Source organism: Glycine max, chromosome 4, assembly GCF_000004515.6.
Source record: "Glycine max cultivar Williams 82 chromosome 4, Glycine_max_v4.0, whole genome shotgun sequence".
In the NCBI taxonomy this organism is placed as follows: Eukaryota; Viridiplantae; Streptophyta; class Magnoliopsida; order Fabales; family Fabaceae; genus Glycine; species Glycine max.
The window spans coordinates 48838684-48853885 of NC_016091.4; the positions used below are offsets into that span (position 1 = coordinate 48838684).

The following is a 15202-nucleotide window of genomic DNA, read 5'->3' on the forward strand; positions in this document are numbered from 1 at the left end:
TAATGTGAAACCTTTTGTAGACCAAAATTACAATTACGTTTTATTTATTTATTTATTTATTTTTCATTTTTTAGAATTACATTTCCAATTATTGAGAAAGAGATTTTACAGAATAAAATTGATTTCATCTGAATAAACTTAAATAATTGATGAAACCCAATAGATCAATTAACCCAATTTTTTTTTACAACAGATCAATTAACCCATTTAAGTACACATTTTTAGATGAAGTTTGCAAGTGTGAAAATTATACATATAAGGCACGATAAAATTAAATACTTCCAATAAAAATAAATTTAATTCATATAATAGTTTTGATTTTCATAAAATTTAGTTTAATCATAAATGAATTTTCCATTAATTGCCTTAAAAATCAATAATATACAATACAGTTATGAACATTCAATTTAATTTCTAATTTTGTAAAAACTTCATCGTATAAAAAAAATATTTAACATCACATGCCATGGTAATATTTTAAGTAGAATGGTTTATAGTATGCAATTTTTTTTTAAAAAAAAAATCAAGAACACGTGCCTTGTGACAGAAACTCGAATTACGACGATTAATCTCAATTAGATTATTGCCATGAGATTCTGTTTGCTACATAAAAAAATTACAATTTTTTTTCACCTAATTAATATGAAAACTAATTTTATAAGTAACACATTCTCATTTGTTCACAATAGTGAGAATGGAGTTGGATGTGAAGTAAAATCTCATTAAACTATACTAAATTTCTTATGAATAATCATTCCAACTTTCTAAAAGATTGATTTTAATTAATAATACAAAGGAAAAAAGAAGATGAAGAAAGAGAACAATTTTTCTAAACGGTAGAAATTAATTAGGATATATTTGATTTATATTTTCATTTTCTGTTTTTATTCTTAAAAAATTAGAATTTTAAAAATATATTTGATTTGACTTCTTATTTTCTGTTTTTAAAAGATAAAAACACTACTGAAAATGTATTTTCAAAAGAAGATGTATTTTTAGATTTACTTAATCATCGCGTTTTCATTTTATTTAAGATGAGGTTTCTGGTTTTAACATAAAAGTGAAAACGAGATTTATTTCTAATTTTTGGTTCGTTTGAGAAAATATAAAAATATTTTAAAAAATCTAACCAAACACACTTTCATTATTATTTTTTATTTTTAATGAAAATAAAAAAAAAATCAAACCAAACACCTCCTTAAATTATAAGACTGCAACATTTAATCACTTTACTAGAAATAAAGCAATTGACCCCATGATTAGATTAGAAGGCGATTTATTAATTAATGGAGGAAAAAAAGAAAGAGATGATCTTGTTGGCATAATTTGCCATTATTATTGAGATTAGTGACTAGTGAGTTAGTTTGAAAGTTTGAAGATGTGATACGACAGCGTTTTGCTCTTCTTCCGTTCCGCTATGAAAGCAAAAAGAAAGCCCGAAAGCATATATTAGATTAGATTCTGGTTTTGGTTTGGTTTCCCTACTCTACCACTCTTCCTTTCTATTTATTTCCATCTCAGTCCTTTCTCTCTCTTGACACTCTCCGGTGTGATGTGAGAGAGACTCCACTCTCTCTCTCTCTTCTATTATTTTCCATTCTTCTCTCTCTAACTGGTCTCAGAAACAACGAATTGAGGAGCCAACCAGGGATCATTGAAAGGGCATTTCTGTAATTTACCCTCCATGGTCACATCCACTCACTCGAACACCACCAACGACCCTCACTTCGTCGCCGGCGGTGCCGGGTTGTTCTCCATGGCTTCGGCGGTGGTTACTCCGGCGCTGCTCTTCACGGCCCTCGCCGGCCTTGTTTTCGTCTCCGTCGTCTTCTGCGGTGCCAGTAGGTAAAAAACCTAAGACCTCTCTCGAATGATCGAATTAGAGAGAGCATCGTCGAAATCGCAATAGCAAAAACCCTAGCTAGAGAGAGATACTGTTTTCGATTCCGATTTTGTTACACTAAAAGGAGAAAACAAAAACGGAAAAAACCGAAAGAAAAAAAGTGTACATAGAAGAAAGTTATAGATGAATCCCCTTAGACGAAGTCACAATTCGCAATCGTCGTCTTCGAATTCCTCTCCTTCGTCGTCGTCGTCGCAATCGTCGTCGTCGTCGTCTTCCTCCTCTTCGTGGATCCATTTGCGGTCGGTTCTATTCGTTGTCACTTCTTCCTCACCAGCCTCTTGTTCGTCCTCTGATCGGTGAGTTCTTCCTTTCTCATTCTCTGTTCAATTTTTTGAACTTTTTTTCTTATTCAGAGCTGAGATTTCTATTACTTTTTGTGTTTATTTCGTGCCAGATCTCCACTTCTGCGCATCCCCAGTGTTGGTGTCAGTGTCCGCTTAGGTTGATCAGCTTGTGTGTGTTGCGTTTCTGTTTTGGGTCTCTTTGTTCGGCAGCATTTCGGTCTGATTGGTTGAATCGTTGATTTGTTGGAAACTGCAATGTTTTTCAAAATTAAAATTAAAAAAAAATTCCGATTTGTCTGTGAAAGAAGAAAGGAGGGTTGAGGAGGACGAGGTAGTGGGAGGGAGACAGATCTCTCTTTTGATTTTGGTGGGGAAAATTTTGGTTTTTTTGTGTGGGAGATTTCTTTAATCTGAAGTTCCTTTTCTCGTGTCAAATCAATAGTGGGTGAAAAAACCTAACTAAATGGTGATCTTGATCGGACAGCTAGACCCCTGTTTGTCTTTTTTGTTTCTTCCCGTGCTATAGAGGGAGATCTGTGCTAGTATGTTTAGTGAGTGTGTTCATTTGGAGACTGAAAAAATATATTTTCTGAACCTAATTAAATTTTTGGTGTTTAAGAACATTTAAGACAGTATATTACAGTAGTTGTATGTCAATCAAACTGCTGCATCAAGGATTACAATTTTGAAGCTTTAAACTAGTTATATTATCTGAGGGGTGTTGATGTGTTCCAGTCTTCAAGGACAGTTTTTTTGTGTGCTGTCTTCATTATTATTATTATTATTAAATTATTAAATTGCATGCCCATAAAATTGTACTTCTTCAGTTAGTTAAAAATTTAAACTGATAATGGTGATGCTGTAATCTCATCGGAATTTGAAATCAACTGCTTTAATTTTCCAAGACTGTGTCGTGTAAATTTAGCAGTACACAAAGCAACAAACATGTGATATTATTGAAGTCAGTGCTGAACTTCACATTGGACAAGAACTCCATTGTTGATATAAAACATAACGCAAACTCGGATTTCTCAAACTTGATTTAATTCATTTTCATATGTAAATTTATTGCTGCATATTGCAATATTAAGTTATTAACTATGAAGTTTATGGCTTCTAGCACCGAATGCATTTAATTGTTTTGGCAGTAAGCAAATAAGTTAGTTCTACTTTTTACTCCAGAATCCATAAGCAGTTAGCAGTAATGAAATGAAAATGTATGAAATCTGTGACAGAATGTCATGCACAGTTTTGTAATTTTAAATTACTAAAACTTGTATGTGCTTGCTCAATTTTTTTTCCATGGGAAAAGAAGAAAGCTGCAATTGGCTTGAAAAAATGTATCTGTTATACTGCAGCACTGTGATTTGCTTTTAATCTGGAAGAATATATTTTTCTGTGTACTTTTTCACTCCCCCTAAATTGCTTAAATGATTGCTGCCTTTTTTCTATTCTGAAATTGACATACAAGCAGTAATAAAACTTCGTACCCCATTGTCCAGAGGCTCTTCGCTATGCGAAGGTATGGGGGAGGGATATTGTACGCAACCTTACCCTTGCATATGCAAAAAGGCTGTTTCCGGATTCGAACCCATGACCAACAGGTCACCAAGACACAACTTTACCGCTGCATACAAGCAGTAATATTGAATAATTACTTTTGGCAAAATTTCAGGGGTCGTCTTAAATCACCATGGTCACGCAGGAAAAGAAAACATGTCCTTACACCTCAGCAATGGAAAAGCGTGTTTACCCAGGATGGGAGAATACGGGATGGTGGAATTAAGTTCTTGAAAAGAGTTCGCAGTGGAGTGAGTTTAATAATCTGATCATCTAGATTTTAAATTTGTGGTTTTGGTGTTTCTCTTTGAAATTGATATCATTATAAATATCTGATGCAGGGTGTTGATCCTAGTATCAGAGCTGAAGTTTGGCCATTCCTACTTGGAGTGTAAGCATGTTATCCTTTATCTTTCATTTCTAAATAATGTTCACTATTTATTTTCTTAAATACTTGGGATCTAGGACATATGGATTATGGAAACTTTAGACACACAGGAGATACGGAATGGACATACAGTTACTTGGGGCAATTTGAAGTGCCTTTCTCCTTTTGAAATTTTAGTGCATGAGGCTGCATTACTTGGTTGGGAAGAACCTTAGTCATCTATCATTTATAAATTATAATACAACAAACTTGATTCTTTGCTTCATGTTAGGTACTGGGAAGGATATTGATTTCCTTCTCTCATTTATGTCAATAGAATTTTTTCCCCAACCTTTTCTATATGTATTATGGTTACTGATTACATATTCAAATTATACAGCTATGACTTGGACAGTACAAAAGAAGAAAGAGATGCTATAAGAACTCAAAATAGGTAAACATATATATTGGATCCCCAAATTCATGCTCCATCCATCATATTTCTCCAGCATTTAAAACTTAATTTTGTGTGTACTTCCCTCTTCTGTTTGTTGAGTTTAATATAATGTTGCTTCTATGCTAAATCCTTAAATGCAGAAAGGAGTATGAGAAACTCCGCAGACAATGCCGCCAACTGCTAAAGCACAGCAATGGGAACTTTAAGTTAAATGAAATAGGTGAAATCAGCTATGAAGGAGATAGTGCAAGTTTTATTCAAGATTATGGTTCTCCTAGTTCTGAAGATGCAACGAGTGCCAGAGAATCTCTTTCTAGTGAGGAACGATGCCCAGATGCTGAATATTCAGATGATCCATCTAGTGCCCTGTTGGAAGGAGATGATGCTCCAAATATCAGCAATGCTGATGCCTCTGCACTGGATACTGATTCCACTGATTCAGACTCCTCAGAAGGTCCTGAGATAATTCAGACATTTCCTTCTGATGATGGTCAGGAAGAGAACAGTTCCAAGACAACTCCCAAGGAAAATTCTTCTCCCTCACCGATGAAAGTCCCATCAAAACAATGGACAAATGAAGATTTTGCCACATGGCAACGGATCATCCGACTTGATGCTGTACGTGCGAACGCAGAATGGATGCCATACTCCCCTTCTCAAGCAATTGTACCAGACAGTAGGGCATATCGTTCTGCTGAGGCTGTTGGGTTGAAGGATTATAGTCACCTAGATGCCAGCAGAATCTTTCATGCTGCTCGACTAGTTGCTATTCTCGAAGCATATGCTTTGTACGACCCTGAAATTGGTTACTGCCAGGGTATGAGTGATCTGCTATCTCCTATAGTTAGTGTTATACCTGAAGATCATGAGGCTTTCTGGTGTTTTGTTGGATTCATGAAAAAGGCTCGGCAAAATTTCAGGCTTGATGAGGTGGGTATTAGGAGGCAACTTGATATAGTTGCAAAGATTATCAAGTTCAAGGATGGCCATCTGTTTAGGCATCTGCAGAAGCTCCAGGCTGAGGATTGCTTTTTTGTGTACAGGATGGTGGTGGTATTGTTTAGAAGGGAGTTGACATTTGAACAGACTCTCTGCCTGTGGGAAGTAATGTGGGCAGATCAAGCAGCAATCAGAGCTGGTATTGGGAAATCTGCATGGAGCAGAATTAGGCAGCGAGCTCCACCGACAGATGATTTATTGCTTTACGCAATAGCCGCTTCAGTTTTACAGAGGAGGAAACTAATTATCGAGAAGTATAGCAGCATGGACGAGATCCTCAAGGAATGCAATGGCATGGCAGGACACCTTGATGTTTGGAAGCTGCTGGATGATGCACATAACTTGGTGGTCACCCTTCATGACAAAATGAAAATAGAGACATCATTCCGATGACCTGTAGTTGATACTTTTACAAACTATTAGTTTATAATATTGGCCAAAAGATCTTTGCTTTCAAGCTGCCAGATTTCTCCTCTGCATCAAAAAATTCTGCAAATGTCGAGTATATATTGCAATGAAGCCTCTGCAGCTGCATGCTGAAAATTGCCACTGCTTATTTACGAGACTCTGATTTCGACAATTTTGGCTCATGTGGGTATTGAAGATGGCTAGATTTAGATGGCATGGCTGCTTGCTGAATTTTGCCACTGCTTAATGCTTATTTACGAGGCTTAGTTTCGACTATGTTGCCTTAATTTGGGGCATTGAAGCTGGTTAGATTTAGATGGCATCTTCTTTTTTTTACCTCTTTATTTTTCACGCTGGCTCCATCCTTTTCTTTTCTTTTCATTTCTTTTTCAATTCTGATTTGGGACACATCTCGGAGCACCTTTGCGAAAAGCAGGAGTGGTAGGTGCATGTAACCGTTTGATGAAGAGGCTGAGATATTGTCGACAATTATGATGTTGTCCTTTTTGACTGAAGGCTCAACTCATGAGTCCTTTTGACTCTTTTAGCTGCTGACCGAGTTGCATATCATTATGTGATGTGAGTTTGAGGGTCACTGGTTAAGTTAGGCCCTGGTATACATATTGCCTCATAAATTGACCACGTACCTTTACTTATTTATCAGGCCTAACAGCTCTTTGTTTTTCTCTCTTTCGTGCAATCTCATTTAAATAAAAGAAAAATTAAACTCATTTTAAAAGTACTTATAGATTGCCTATCAATAAGGTTCTCAGGTGGAATCGAATCCAAGTTTCTTGGTCAAGTTCAGGCTTAGGATTCAACACATCTAAGAAATAGAGAATCTTACGATCCTACATAAACTACATTACAGTCACGAAGTTTGACACCGATCTATCTCAACATTATTAAGTTCAAGCCCTTAAGAATAGATAATCTTATTGGCCGTGGAGCCGTAAGTGCCAAAGTTTTGTGTAGCAACACGTTGGATTTGGCAGATTTTTAAACCTTGTTTACAGAAGTCTTTGAAGGCTATCAGGGGAACTTTTCTAAGTTTGCTTTTTTAATGTGATGTAGTAGAGGGATACTGGTTCTTTCATCCCCATGCAGTCTCGGGTTATTCCACATTTATAATGTTTTCTGTTTTATAAATGTTGAATTACCTGTTCACTGGGGTGAACTGATTTTGTGATTACCATCTGTACATGGGTTCAGGTAGGGGTACCGTAAAAAAATAAAAGTATTAGACACAAATCTGTTAAGCAATACAATGTTCAAATCACAAGGTTCATTCTAGAGGCATTTTTCATGCCTTGTCATGTAAGAAGAATTATTGTAACTTACAGAGAATAATATAAACAAGTAATAGAGCACCTAACTATGCCCTCTAACTTTTACTCTGTTTGACGGGGAAGAAGTTTTTTTCATGCATGAGAATGAAGATTTCTGAAAATCATGTTTTTTTTAATGAATAAAATTTATTTCATTAGTCATTGATAGTCTTTAGATAAGATTTACAGAAATCAAAGAGTTATAGGTATTTTTACGATTACTTTAATTATTTATCACATTATAATTTAATAAAAAATAACATGATGATTTTATTGTAATAAAATAAAAAATTCACTTTAAAAAAAAGATTTACCTTCCATCAGGAAAAAAATTTCATGGGTAACTAATTAAAAAACATTCCTAAAAAATCAGAAATGTTACTTTTTAAAAAATACATATAAAAAATGAAAAATTAAGTTTTCCACAAAAATCAAAAACTTTTCTCCAATCAAATATCCCCCGTTACTCTCTTATTGCCAATAATGATTTGAGCATTTGGAGTTTGCATGTACCCTGCTAAGATTAGGCTCGTGTGGACTAGAATTTCGTTTGATTGTTCCTCCTCTTCTGGACTGGTGCTAAACATAATTTAATTGCGACATATATATCGATGTAAATTATTTTTACACTCATCTAAAAATATATTTTTATATAACTAAAAACTCTAAACTTTAGTGATTGAGTTCTGTAAAAAAAAAACTTTAGTGATTGAGTAAATTAATTTAATCATTAAAGTCAAATGATACGTTAAAGTCATAAAACTACTTAAGGTCATGTGATTTCCTTGTTTTAATCTCAATTAATCGTAGTATAATCAAATGATCAATATGTTTTTTGTATCACTTACATAAAAATTAATTTCTCATTCGATCAGATATGATTAAATTATACTTAGTGTTAAACTAGATAAAATGATATCTCCATTTTTTTTATTTGCAAAAGTTAAATTTGATCAATCTAATTATTGAATCATGCTATAGTAATTTCCCAAGAAAAAAAAACTCACATGTGCCATTTTGTCATACAAAGTTTGTTTACCAAAAAACTCTTGCATGATAGCACTAGGCTAACTCATTTGTCTATATGCGTCTCAGGTAGACACACAATTTCCTCCTAATTATGATTTTGTTCTTCTATTTTTTTTTTCTCCTTTCAAATAAGTTGGATAGATTTCATTATTGCTATTTTGGAATAGATTTTTGTAAAAAAAATAAATTAAGTGTATAATGCTTATATATATTAATGTGCTGCATTAATGCAAACTAATACAAAGTTTCTTTTACAGGACTAATACAGAGTTAAAGCTTACAAGTAAATTCCTTCACCCAGTATTCTAAAGAAATTTTTTGTGCACTTTTAACCAATAACCATATCATAAATTAAATTAGAATATGAAAAAACTATGTGATCATAAATTCAAATTTAAATTTGTTACTTTTGAATTGAAAAACTAGAAAAAAAAAAAAAGAACTCTTAACAATTGTTGCATTAAGATACGAAGGCTTTTTATTTCACAACAACGAAAACACTTTTTCACTTTTTCATATACTAGGGTTACATTATCACACTAAAAAATATAAAGTGAATAAAATATTCATTGAACTTTTCTTTCTCTTTTCTCATTGAATCACTCATTATATTTTATTTTTCTCTTTCTTATCCTTCTTGTCTCAAATGCAAGTAAATCCTCCATATTAATAGCATCTTGTTTTAATCTTCATTTTTTTCAACGTTTACACTCACTGGAAGGTTCTTTTCTCCACTCTCAAGTGTCTTCTTTCTTCCTCCTTTCTTTGGTTTCCTATCGTTATCTTCCTTGTGCAGTCCCCTTTTCGTTTCTTTCATTTTTATTGCCCAAAACCATTTTCTTGCCCTTTTATTTTCATTATATTTTTGTTAACGTTTTTCACAAATATAGTTCCCATCACATGTATTGCTTCTTTATCACTTTTTCTACCACCACCGAAACCACACCAATAAGCAACGTGCAGCCTATGGATATTCGTGTTGTGGCTTTTAGGCAACCCCTTCCCCTATTGGCTATCCAATTTTCATCTGTTACATTTTTCATGTACAGAAGTGTTAGAATTACTTTTTATTTGAGAAGTCAGTAAATGACACTACACATTTTCATTACATTTTTTGAGGAAAAAAAAAAACCCTTTAGATGCGTTAGTCATTAAAAAAAAATAGTTACGAAATTAGTCTTTCAAATATTTAAATTATTATCGTATTTATCCTATAAAGATTTTATTATCAAATTAATTTATGAAAGATTCAATCTACCATCTAATAAGTATCTTAAAGATTTAAAATTCACCATATTATGGATAACAAAATCTTTTAATATAGTGATGAAAAAATGCGATAAAAAATTTATTTGAAAAATGTGTACGGATTAACGTATATGAGATTGTTGGTGTGATTTGTTAAAAATAAGTGATTTGACAGAAAATTAAAATTTTAAAGGACTAATTTAATTACAAAATCTATTTGTTAAAAATAAGTTATTTGACAGAAAATTAAAATTTTAAAGGACTAATTTAATTACAAAATCTTTGATTAACTAAAGCGCGGTGAAAAACGAAATTTTAGTGGACTAATTTGATTATAAAAAAATTGAGAACTGTGATGACGTGTGTAACTTTGACATCAAATTAAGAGTTTCAATTTAGTACACAACCTGAAACAGCATCAGAATTAGCTATATAATTTATATAATAAAATAGGGCAAATCAATGAATCATATTCAATAATACCATATATTGTTATATTAGATATTCAAGTGTTGAAATTTGGACCCATCAAGAACAAGAAGTCATACTGAGTACATCAGATATCCTATGAATATCATCCAACATCATTAGTTAATCGTTCATTGTGTTTAAGTTTAAATATATTTTTAGTTACTATAATTAATGTTTTTTAAATTTTAGTTTCGGTAAGTTTTTTATTTGTTTATTTTTAGTTCATATAAATAAGTTTTTTTAATTTTTAACTTGCACCTTTGTAATTTTAGTTCTACAAATTTACAGGAAACAAAATTAAAAAAATACAAGCTTGATCTAAAGAAAAAAAAAACATCTAAGCCTTGTTTTTACCGGAACTTGCTATATGATAGCAGGATTAAACCTTGCTTCATGATCTGCTAGCCTTTCCTCTATGCTGCAATTTGTACAGAAACAACATTTCTAGGTTCACCATTGAATCAGAATTTAAAAATTCACCACGTTCATTGTTTTGGTTGCATTTTAACGTTTTTCCTTCTCCATCTCCCTCAAAGCCTCAAAGCTTTGAGATTTTAGTTCACTCTATTGCTTGTATTTTGTAAATACATTTTTAGTCGTGTAATTCACCCGCATCATATTTTAAGCATGTTATGTTCCAAGTTCCAACCCATTGATGAATAGCAACGAGTAGCAGCACCCTTTAGGGAGGGTGACTTCGTTTATCGCTCAACCACGCAGTAGACTTTAATTGTACCAATGAACGGCGTGGTAAAGAGTTAATTGCTCTTGGCATCTTGTGGCAAATTGAGAAGGGGATTTCTTTTAGAAATTTATTCCCAAAAGGGGTCTATTTTTCAGCTACTTAAAAGCATTTTTTGAAAAAATCAGTTGACGGGAATTTGTCAAGAGATTTCTCCTTCAATTTTGAACATTTTGACATATTATGAGTCTCAAACAGACATTTTTATCAAAAGTTATAATCGTTTCAAGCTTATAAATTTCGTACTGTCGAAAGTATTTCGCCATTCGTAATGACGAAATACACTGTCCCTGCTGCCACGTATCCTGTGTTTCGCCAATAGCAATGACAAAATGCTGTCACATGTCCTGTTTCGCCAACAGCAATGACGAAATGCTTACAAAACAGACCGCCTCTGTAATATGTATCAAAACAGACCCCTTTTAAGAATAAATTTCTAAAAGAAATCCCCTGAGGTCAATTTGTTGCATCTTGCACATGCATGCTCGTAAAATAGAAGAGCCTTACAGTGACAAAATTAAGCCAGGAGATAGGGTGATAAATAAAGAAGAATAAAAAAAGAAACAAGTTATAAAAGAAGCAGCAAAGACCCTTAAAATGACACTGTCCTTAATAAAAAAGAAACGAAACTTATCGTCCAACATTAGGTTCTCCAGTCAAATCCAGATTCAATTCTAAAGACCCCAGAAATAAACTAAACACTGTCCTTCAAATGACACTGTATAAAATGTCTAACAGACCCTTCACCAGGGTCCAATGTGATAAAGAAGCTCTACTCTTTCTTGGTGTAGTGTCGCACAACAAAGGCCAAGCCCAAGATCAGGAGAGGGACCAGGAACTGCAAAATCTTGATCACAAATTCTGGAGTCTTGTCAGGATTGTACTGAGCTTGCTGAGGTGGAATGTAGGTACGTTTTAGTGGTACAGTTGATGAATCAATCTCACCAATGTAGTATTTTTCCATCATATCTCTAGCAGAATCACTGTGTCCAACATCTTCAAAATCATTGGTTGCATCTTTCCCTGTAATCCACAGAGCATGATCAAATATCAATATGGCTACCCTTTAGTGTTTTTATTAATAATAATCTTCAGATGATATAAGCATACCTGTTGCAGATAACAAAACCTCATCACCTCCGGGATGATCCTCCATGAAAGGGGTGACATCATACACCTAATATCATTGAAGCACATAACTTTGTTCAGTGACAGAAATTAACATCATAACAAAACTAGAACTCGAGCTAGAACTGAAATTCAAAAGTTACGTAGTTAATAATTTCTCTGTACATGGGGTTCTGCATGCTTCAGGGTGTTTGAATAGCCTCAAAATGAGGCATTACAATCTCGGGTAAAGTTTAAATAGTGAAAAGTAGGCTTGATTCTACTAATGTTCAGAATAGTGAAAGAGGGTTTCCTCCTGCCAAATGTCCATATGAGACAATGTCTTGTATAAAGGATGTATTATAGGAAGGCAACATCAAATTGCATCAGAAGAGCATCGAGGCTACCATAGACTTTAGTGTTTAAGGAAGAACACCCCTTAAAGCATATATGACTATTTCAACTAGAAACATACACAAGTTGCACACAAGAAGGATGTTATCATGCTGTTACAATGAGAGTTGGAAGGTAACAAAAAGGAGAAGGAAACAAATGTTTAAACTGATGGAATAGAGGAAGAGTATGTGAGGTTAATGAATTTCCTTCCCATTGTTTGGATGTTTAAAATCCTCATAAGCCATCCAAATTGAGAAAACTTTAAAATAACCATGAAAATTAATGCAGGATCAATTTTGAGGGGTTACATGATAGTCCCTGCCTTACTCCCACTATTTTAAGAAACTCCCAAACAAGGGGGAGGCTTACTTAAAAAGCTTACCTATAATAATAATACACATGATTAAAGCTGTGCTGACTAACTAGTAATGCACATAAGGGATGATCAACTCCTTAGACAGAAATTATCAATCAGTGACAGACTAAAAAAAATGGCAAATCCAAACCAAATGAGCGATCATCAGAAGTCAAAGATAGCAGTAGTGACATATATGCACATTGTTGAAGGGAACTTTTGAGCTAGTGTTTCTTTTGTGTGTTCTTTATTTCCTCTTTGCATAAAGATACATAATGGGAGGTTTTTTGTTATCCTAAGTTGAAATAGATTATTATTTTGTAACAGAAGAATCATTCATCCCCCATTCCAAATTTCTTGATCCTTCTGGGGCATTTTCTTACAAATCAATTTTTCAATTCTCAACTCATTTCCATTACTTGTTGAATAAAGGAACATTCCACCAAAACAAACCCCTTAAGAAATCTGTGGGCCCATTTACTTTGAGAAACTATTTTGTGTTTTCATGTCCTGTTTTCTTTTTAATTATAGAGAAGCCATTTCGTTTTCATTTCATTTCCCATTTTCAAAAGTTTGTATAAGCAATAGGGGAAATGATAATAAACTATTTTCACTCTTTCCTATATAATCTTTGGAAAAACAACAAATAACAGTAAAAATAATGTGACATTTTTATAATTAACAATGAAAATACAAAAGATTCTGTTGAAATCAAATGGCCCCTAAAGTTCCCTCTAAGGTCATTTATTCAAACAGCTGCGCTTAATAGAATTAACACTAAAGATCAAGGTTTAAAAAACAGTCTGCAACTGCAATTTCACAGGCGATAAGTCAAAGTTTATGGAGTTCCACAACCGCAATTGTGGCGGCTACAATTGCATTTGTCTGCAATTTCCCACAATATAAAAAAATACAACAAAACCACAACCCTCGGCCACAATTTAAAACCTCCAAAGAGATAGTAAAAGTCCTCTAAAGATGCTAATGCAACAAGGAATTATCAGCCAGATACAACTGCACAAGATCAGCAAGCCGAAAAAAAGAATGAATAATTCAATATAACAGGACAAAAAAGAAATGCATGAAGAGATCAAAATCAAACGCCGTCATCATCAACAAACGAATCAAATGAAGCATTTACTTAAATGTCAAAAAGCATATACATTAAAACCCTTGATTTGATCTTTAATCCGTCATTGTTTCTCTCAGAGAATCAATCAATCATTGAAAGAAAATCAAAATTCTCGAAAAGAAAGAAAAAGCAGACCTTGCCAGAAATGATGAGCCAGCAATCCTTGGTCTGGTCGTGCTTTGCCACCTCCTCGAAAGTGTGAAGTTTCCGATCTGAAGCCATTCTCTTATTCACTGCCATGAAATCATGAAACCCAGATATTTTAAAGTCAAACCCACAATTTTGTAGAGAAGAAAGAATCAAGAGAGGATCTAAAGAATGAAACGTGAAAGGGAACAGCCACCAAACCCCCCCAAAAGTGAATTAACAAAAAAACGTGATTCTTATGAATCGATAAAAAGAGATTCTTGGTGTGGTTGGTGACGACAACACTTACCTTACCAGAGAGAAGGGTTTTATTCTGCTCCTTGGTAGATAGAGATCCTTTCTCAGTGAAAGTGTGTTGCGTCAAAACCTCTCTCTCTCTCTCCGTGGTCACTGCTTTGCTTACATACCCATGTACTACTTCTTATATATGCCACTATTTTTTTGTGGCAGCGAAAATAGCCTCATAGAATTTTGAAATTACAGAAATTGACACATATACAGAAACTCAATTTCTGATTAAAAAATATCTTAAATAATTATATTGTTTTGTCTAATCTATACTTTTGATTTTTCATTTTTTAAAGGAATTTTTTATTTTAAAATATACACATTCAATTTTGAAAAATGAGTCATTTTTATTTAATTTTTAATTTTATATTTATTTTGATTCAATCAAATCATAGTTTTAATATATCCATTCAAGATACAATAAAAAATTATTTAAGTAAATAAAATATAATAAAAAATATAGGTAAAATTGAAATTAAACTAAAATTATCATTTTTAAAAAATTGAGAGATTAAATATTTTTATTTTAAAATAAAGAGAAAAAAATTATGAATCAGGCAAAATGCAGGAACGGAAAGTGTTGTGGTTGTGGTTGTGATTGTGTCGTACAGGAACGGAATTTGTACGGTATATTTTTTACATTAAAAATACTATTAAATACTATTAAATGACGATGCTTTTAATTTTCTTTTTAGAGAAAAGCCGGTCATCCACACTTTAAGATACATTTGATTTTTCAATAAACCTAAAACCAGAAAGTTTTTATGACAATTAAATACAACGTATATTTATTGAAGATTTTATAGGAAAGATTTCTTCAACCAAAATTTTTCAATGAAATTATAGAAACATTTTATTTAATGTAAATAATGTGTTTTTAGTTTTATATGTGATATTTGTGTGAAGAAAGATAAATTTTTTTATACTGAGCATTATAAAATTATATTGATGTAATTTTGATAATTATTATATTATTTT

General features: G+C 32.9%; 2 protein-coding genes across 3 annotated transcripts; one reads left to right on the forward strand and one right to left on the reverse strand.

Annotated features, from left to right (window-relative positions):
• The first annotated feature begins 1339 nt into the window (after positions 1 to 1339).
• On the forward strand, positions 1340 to 6637 carry LOC100793557 (rab GTPase-activating protein 22). Its single transcript, XM_003523286.5, has 5 exons — positions 1340 to 2202; positions 3866 to 4001; positions 4092 to 4141; positions 4518 to 4571; positions 4715 to 6637. Exons 1-5 carry the CDS (start codon positions 2027 to 2029, stop codon positions 5964 to 5966), a joined length of 1668 nt encoding a protein of 555 aa, XP_003523334.1. The 5' UTR covers positions 1340 to 2026; the 3' UTR covers positions 5967 to 6637.
• Positions 6638 to 11351: 4714 nt separating this feature from the next.
• CB5-A2 (cytochrome b5) lies at positions 11352 to 14333 on the reverse strand. Of its 2 annotated transcripts, none has more exons than NM_001367578.1 (4): positions 14231 to 14333; positions 13925 to 14022; positions 11910 to 11976; positions 11352 to 11822 (listed from the first exon to the last, which is right to left on the reverse strand). In NM_001367578.1, exons 2-4 carry the CDS (start codon positions 14009 to 14011, stop codon positions 11572 to 11574), a joined length of 405 nt encoding a protein of 134 aa, NP_001354507.1. In that variant the 5' UTR covers positions 14012 to 14022; positions 14231 to 14333; the 3' UTR covers positions 11352 to 11571. The 2 variants fall into 2 exon arrangements, with proteins under 2 accessions (NP_001354507.1, NP_001236501.2); NM_001249572.3 differs by having other exon boundaries at positions 14226 to 14333.
• Between the last annotated feature and the right edge of the window lie 869 nt (positions 14334 to 15202).

Excerpts from the sequence above, each read along its gene's own strand:
- LOC100793557 (XM_003523286.5), top strand. The coding sequence starts at position 2,027 with ATGAATCCCCTTAGACGAAGTCACAATTCGCAATCGTCGTCTTCGAAT. Across the intron at positions 2,203-3,865 it reads TCTTGTTCGTCCTCTGATCG|GGGTCGTCTTAAATCACCAT; the intron begins GTGAGTTCTTCC and ends GCAAAATTTCAG. Across the intron at positions 4,142-4,517 it reads TGGCCATTCCTACTTGGAGT|CTATGACTTGGACAGTACAA; the intron begins GTAAGCATGTTA and ends CAAATTATACAG.
- CB5-A2 (NM_001367578.1), bottom strand. The coding sequence starts at position 14,011 with ATGGCTTCAGATCGGAAACTTCACACTTTCGAGGAGGTGGCAAAGCAC. Across the intron at positions 11,977-13,924 it reads GGCTCATCATTTCTGGCAAG|GTGTATGATGTCACCCCTTT; the intron begins GTCTGCTTTTTC and ends CAATGATATTAG. Across the intron at positions 11,823-11,909 it reads GGTTTTGTTATCTGCAACAG|GGAAAGATGCAACCAATGAT; the intron begins GTATGCTTATAT and ends TGTGGATTACAG.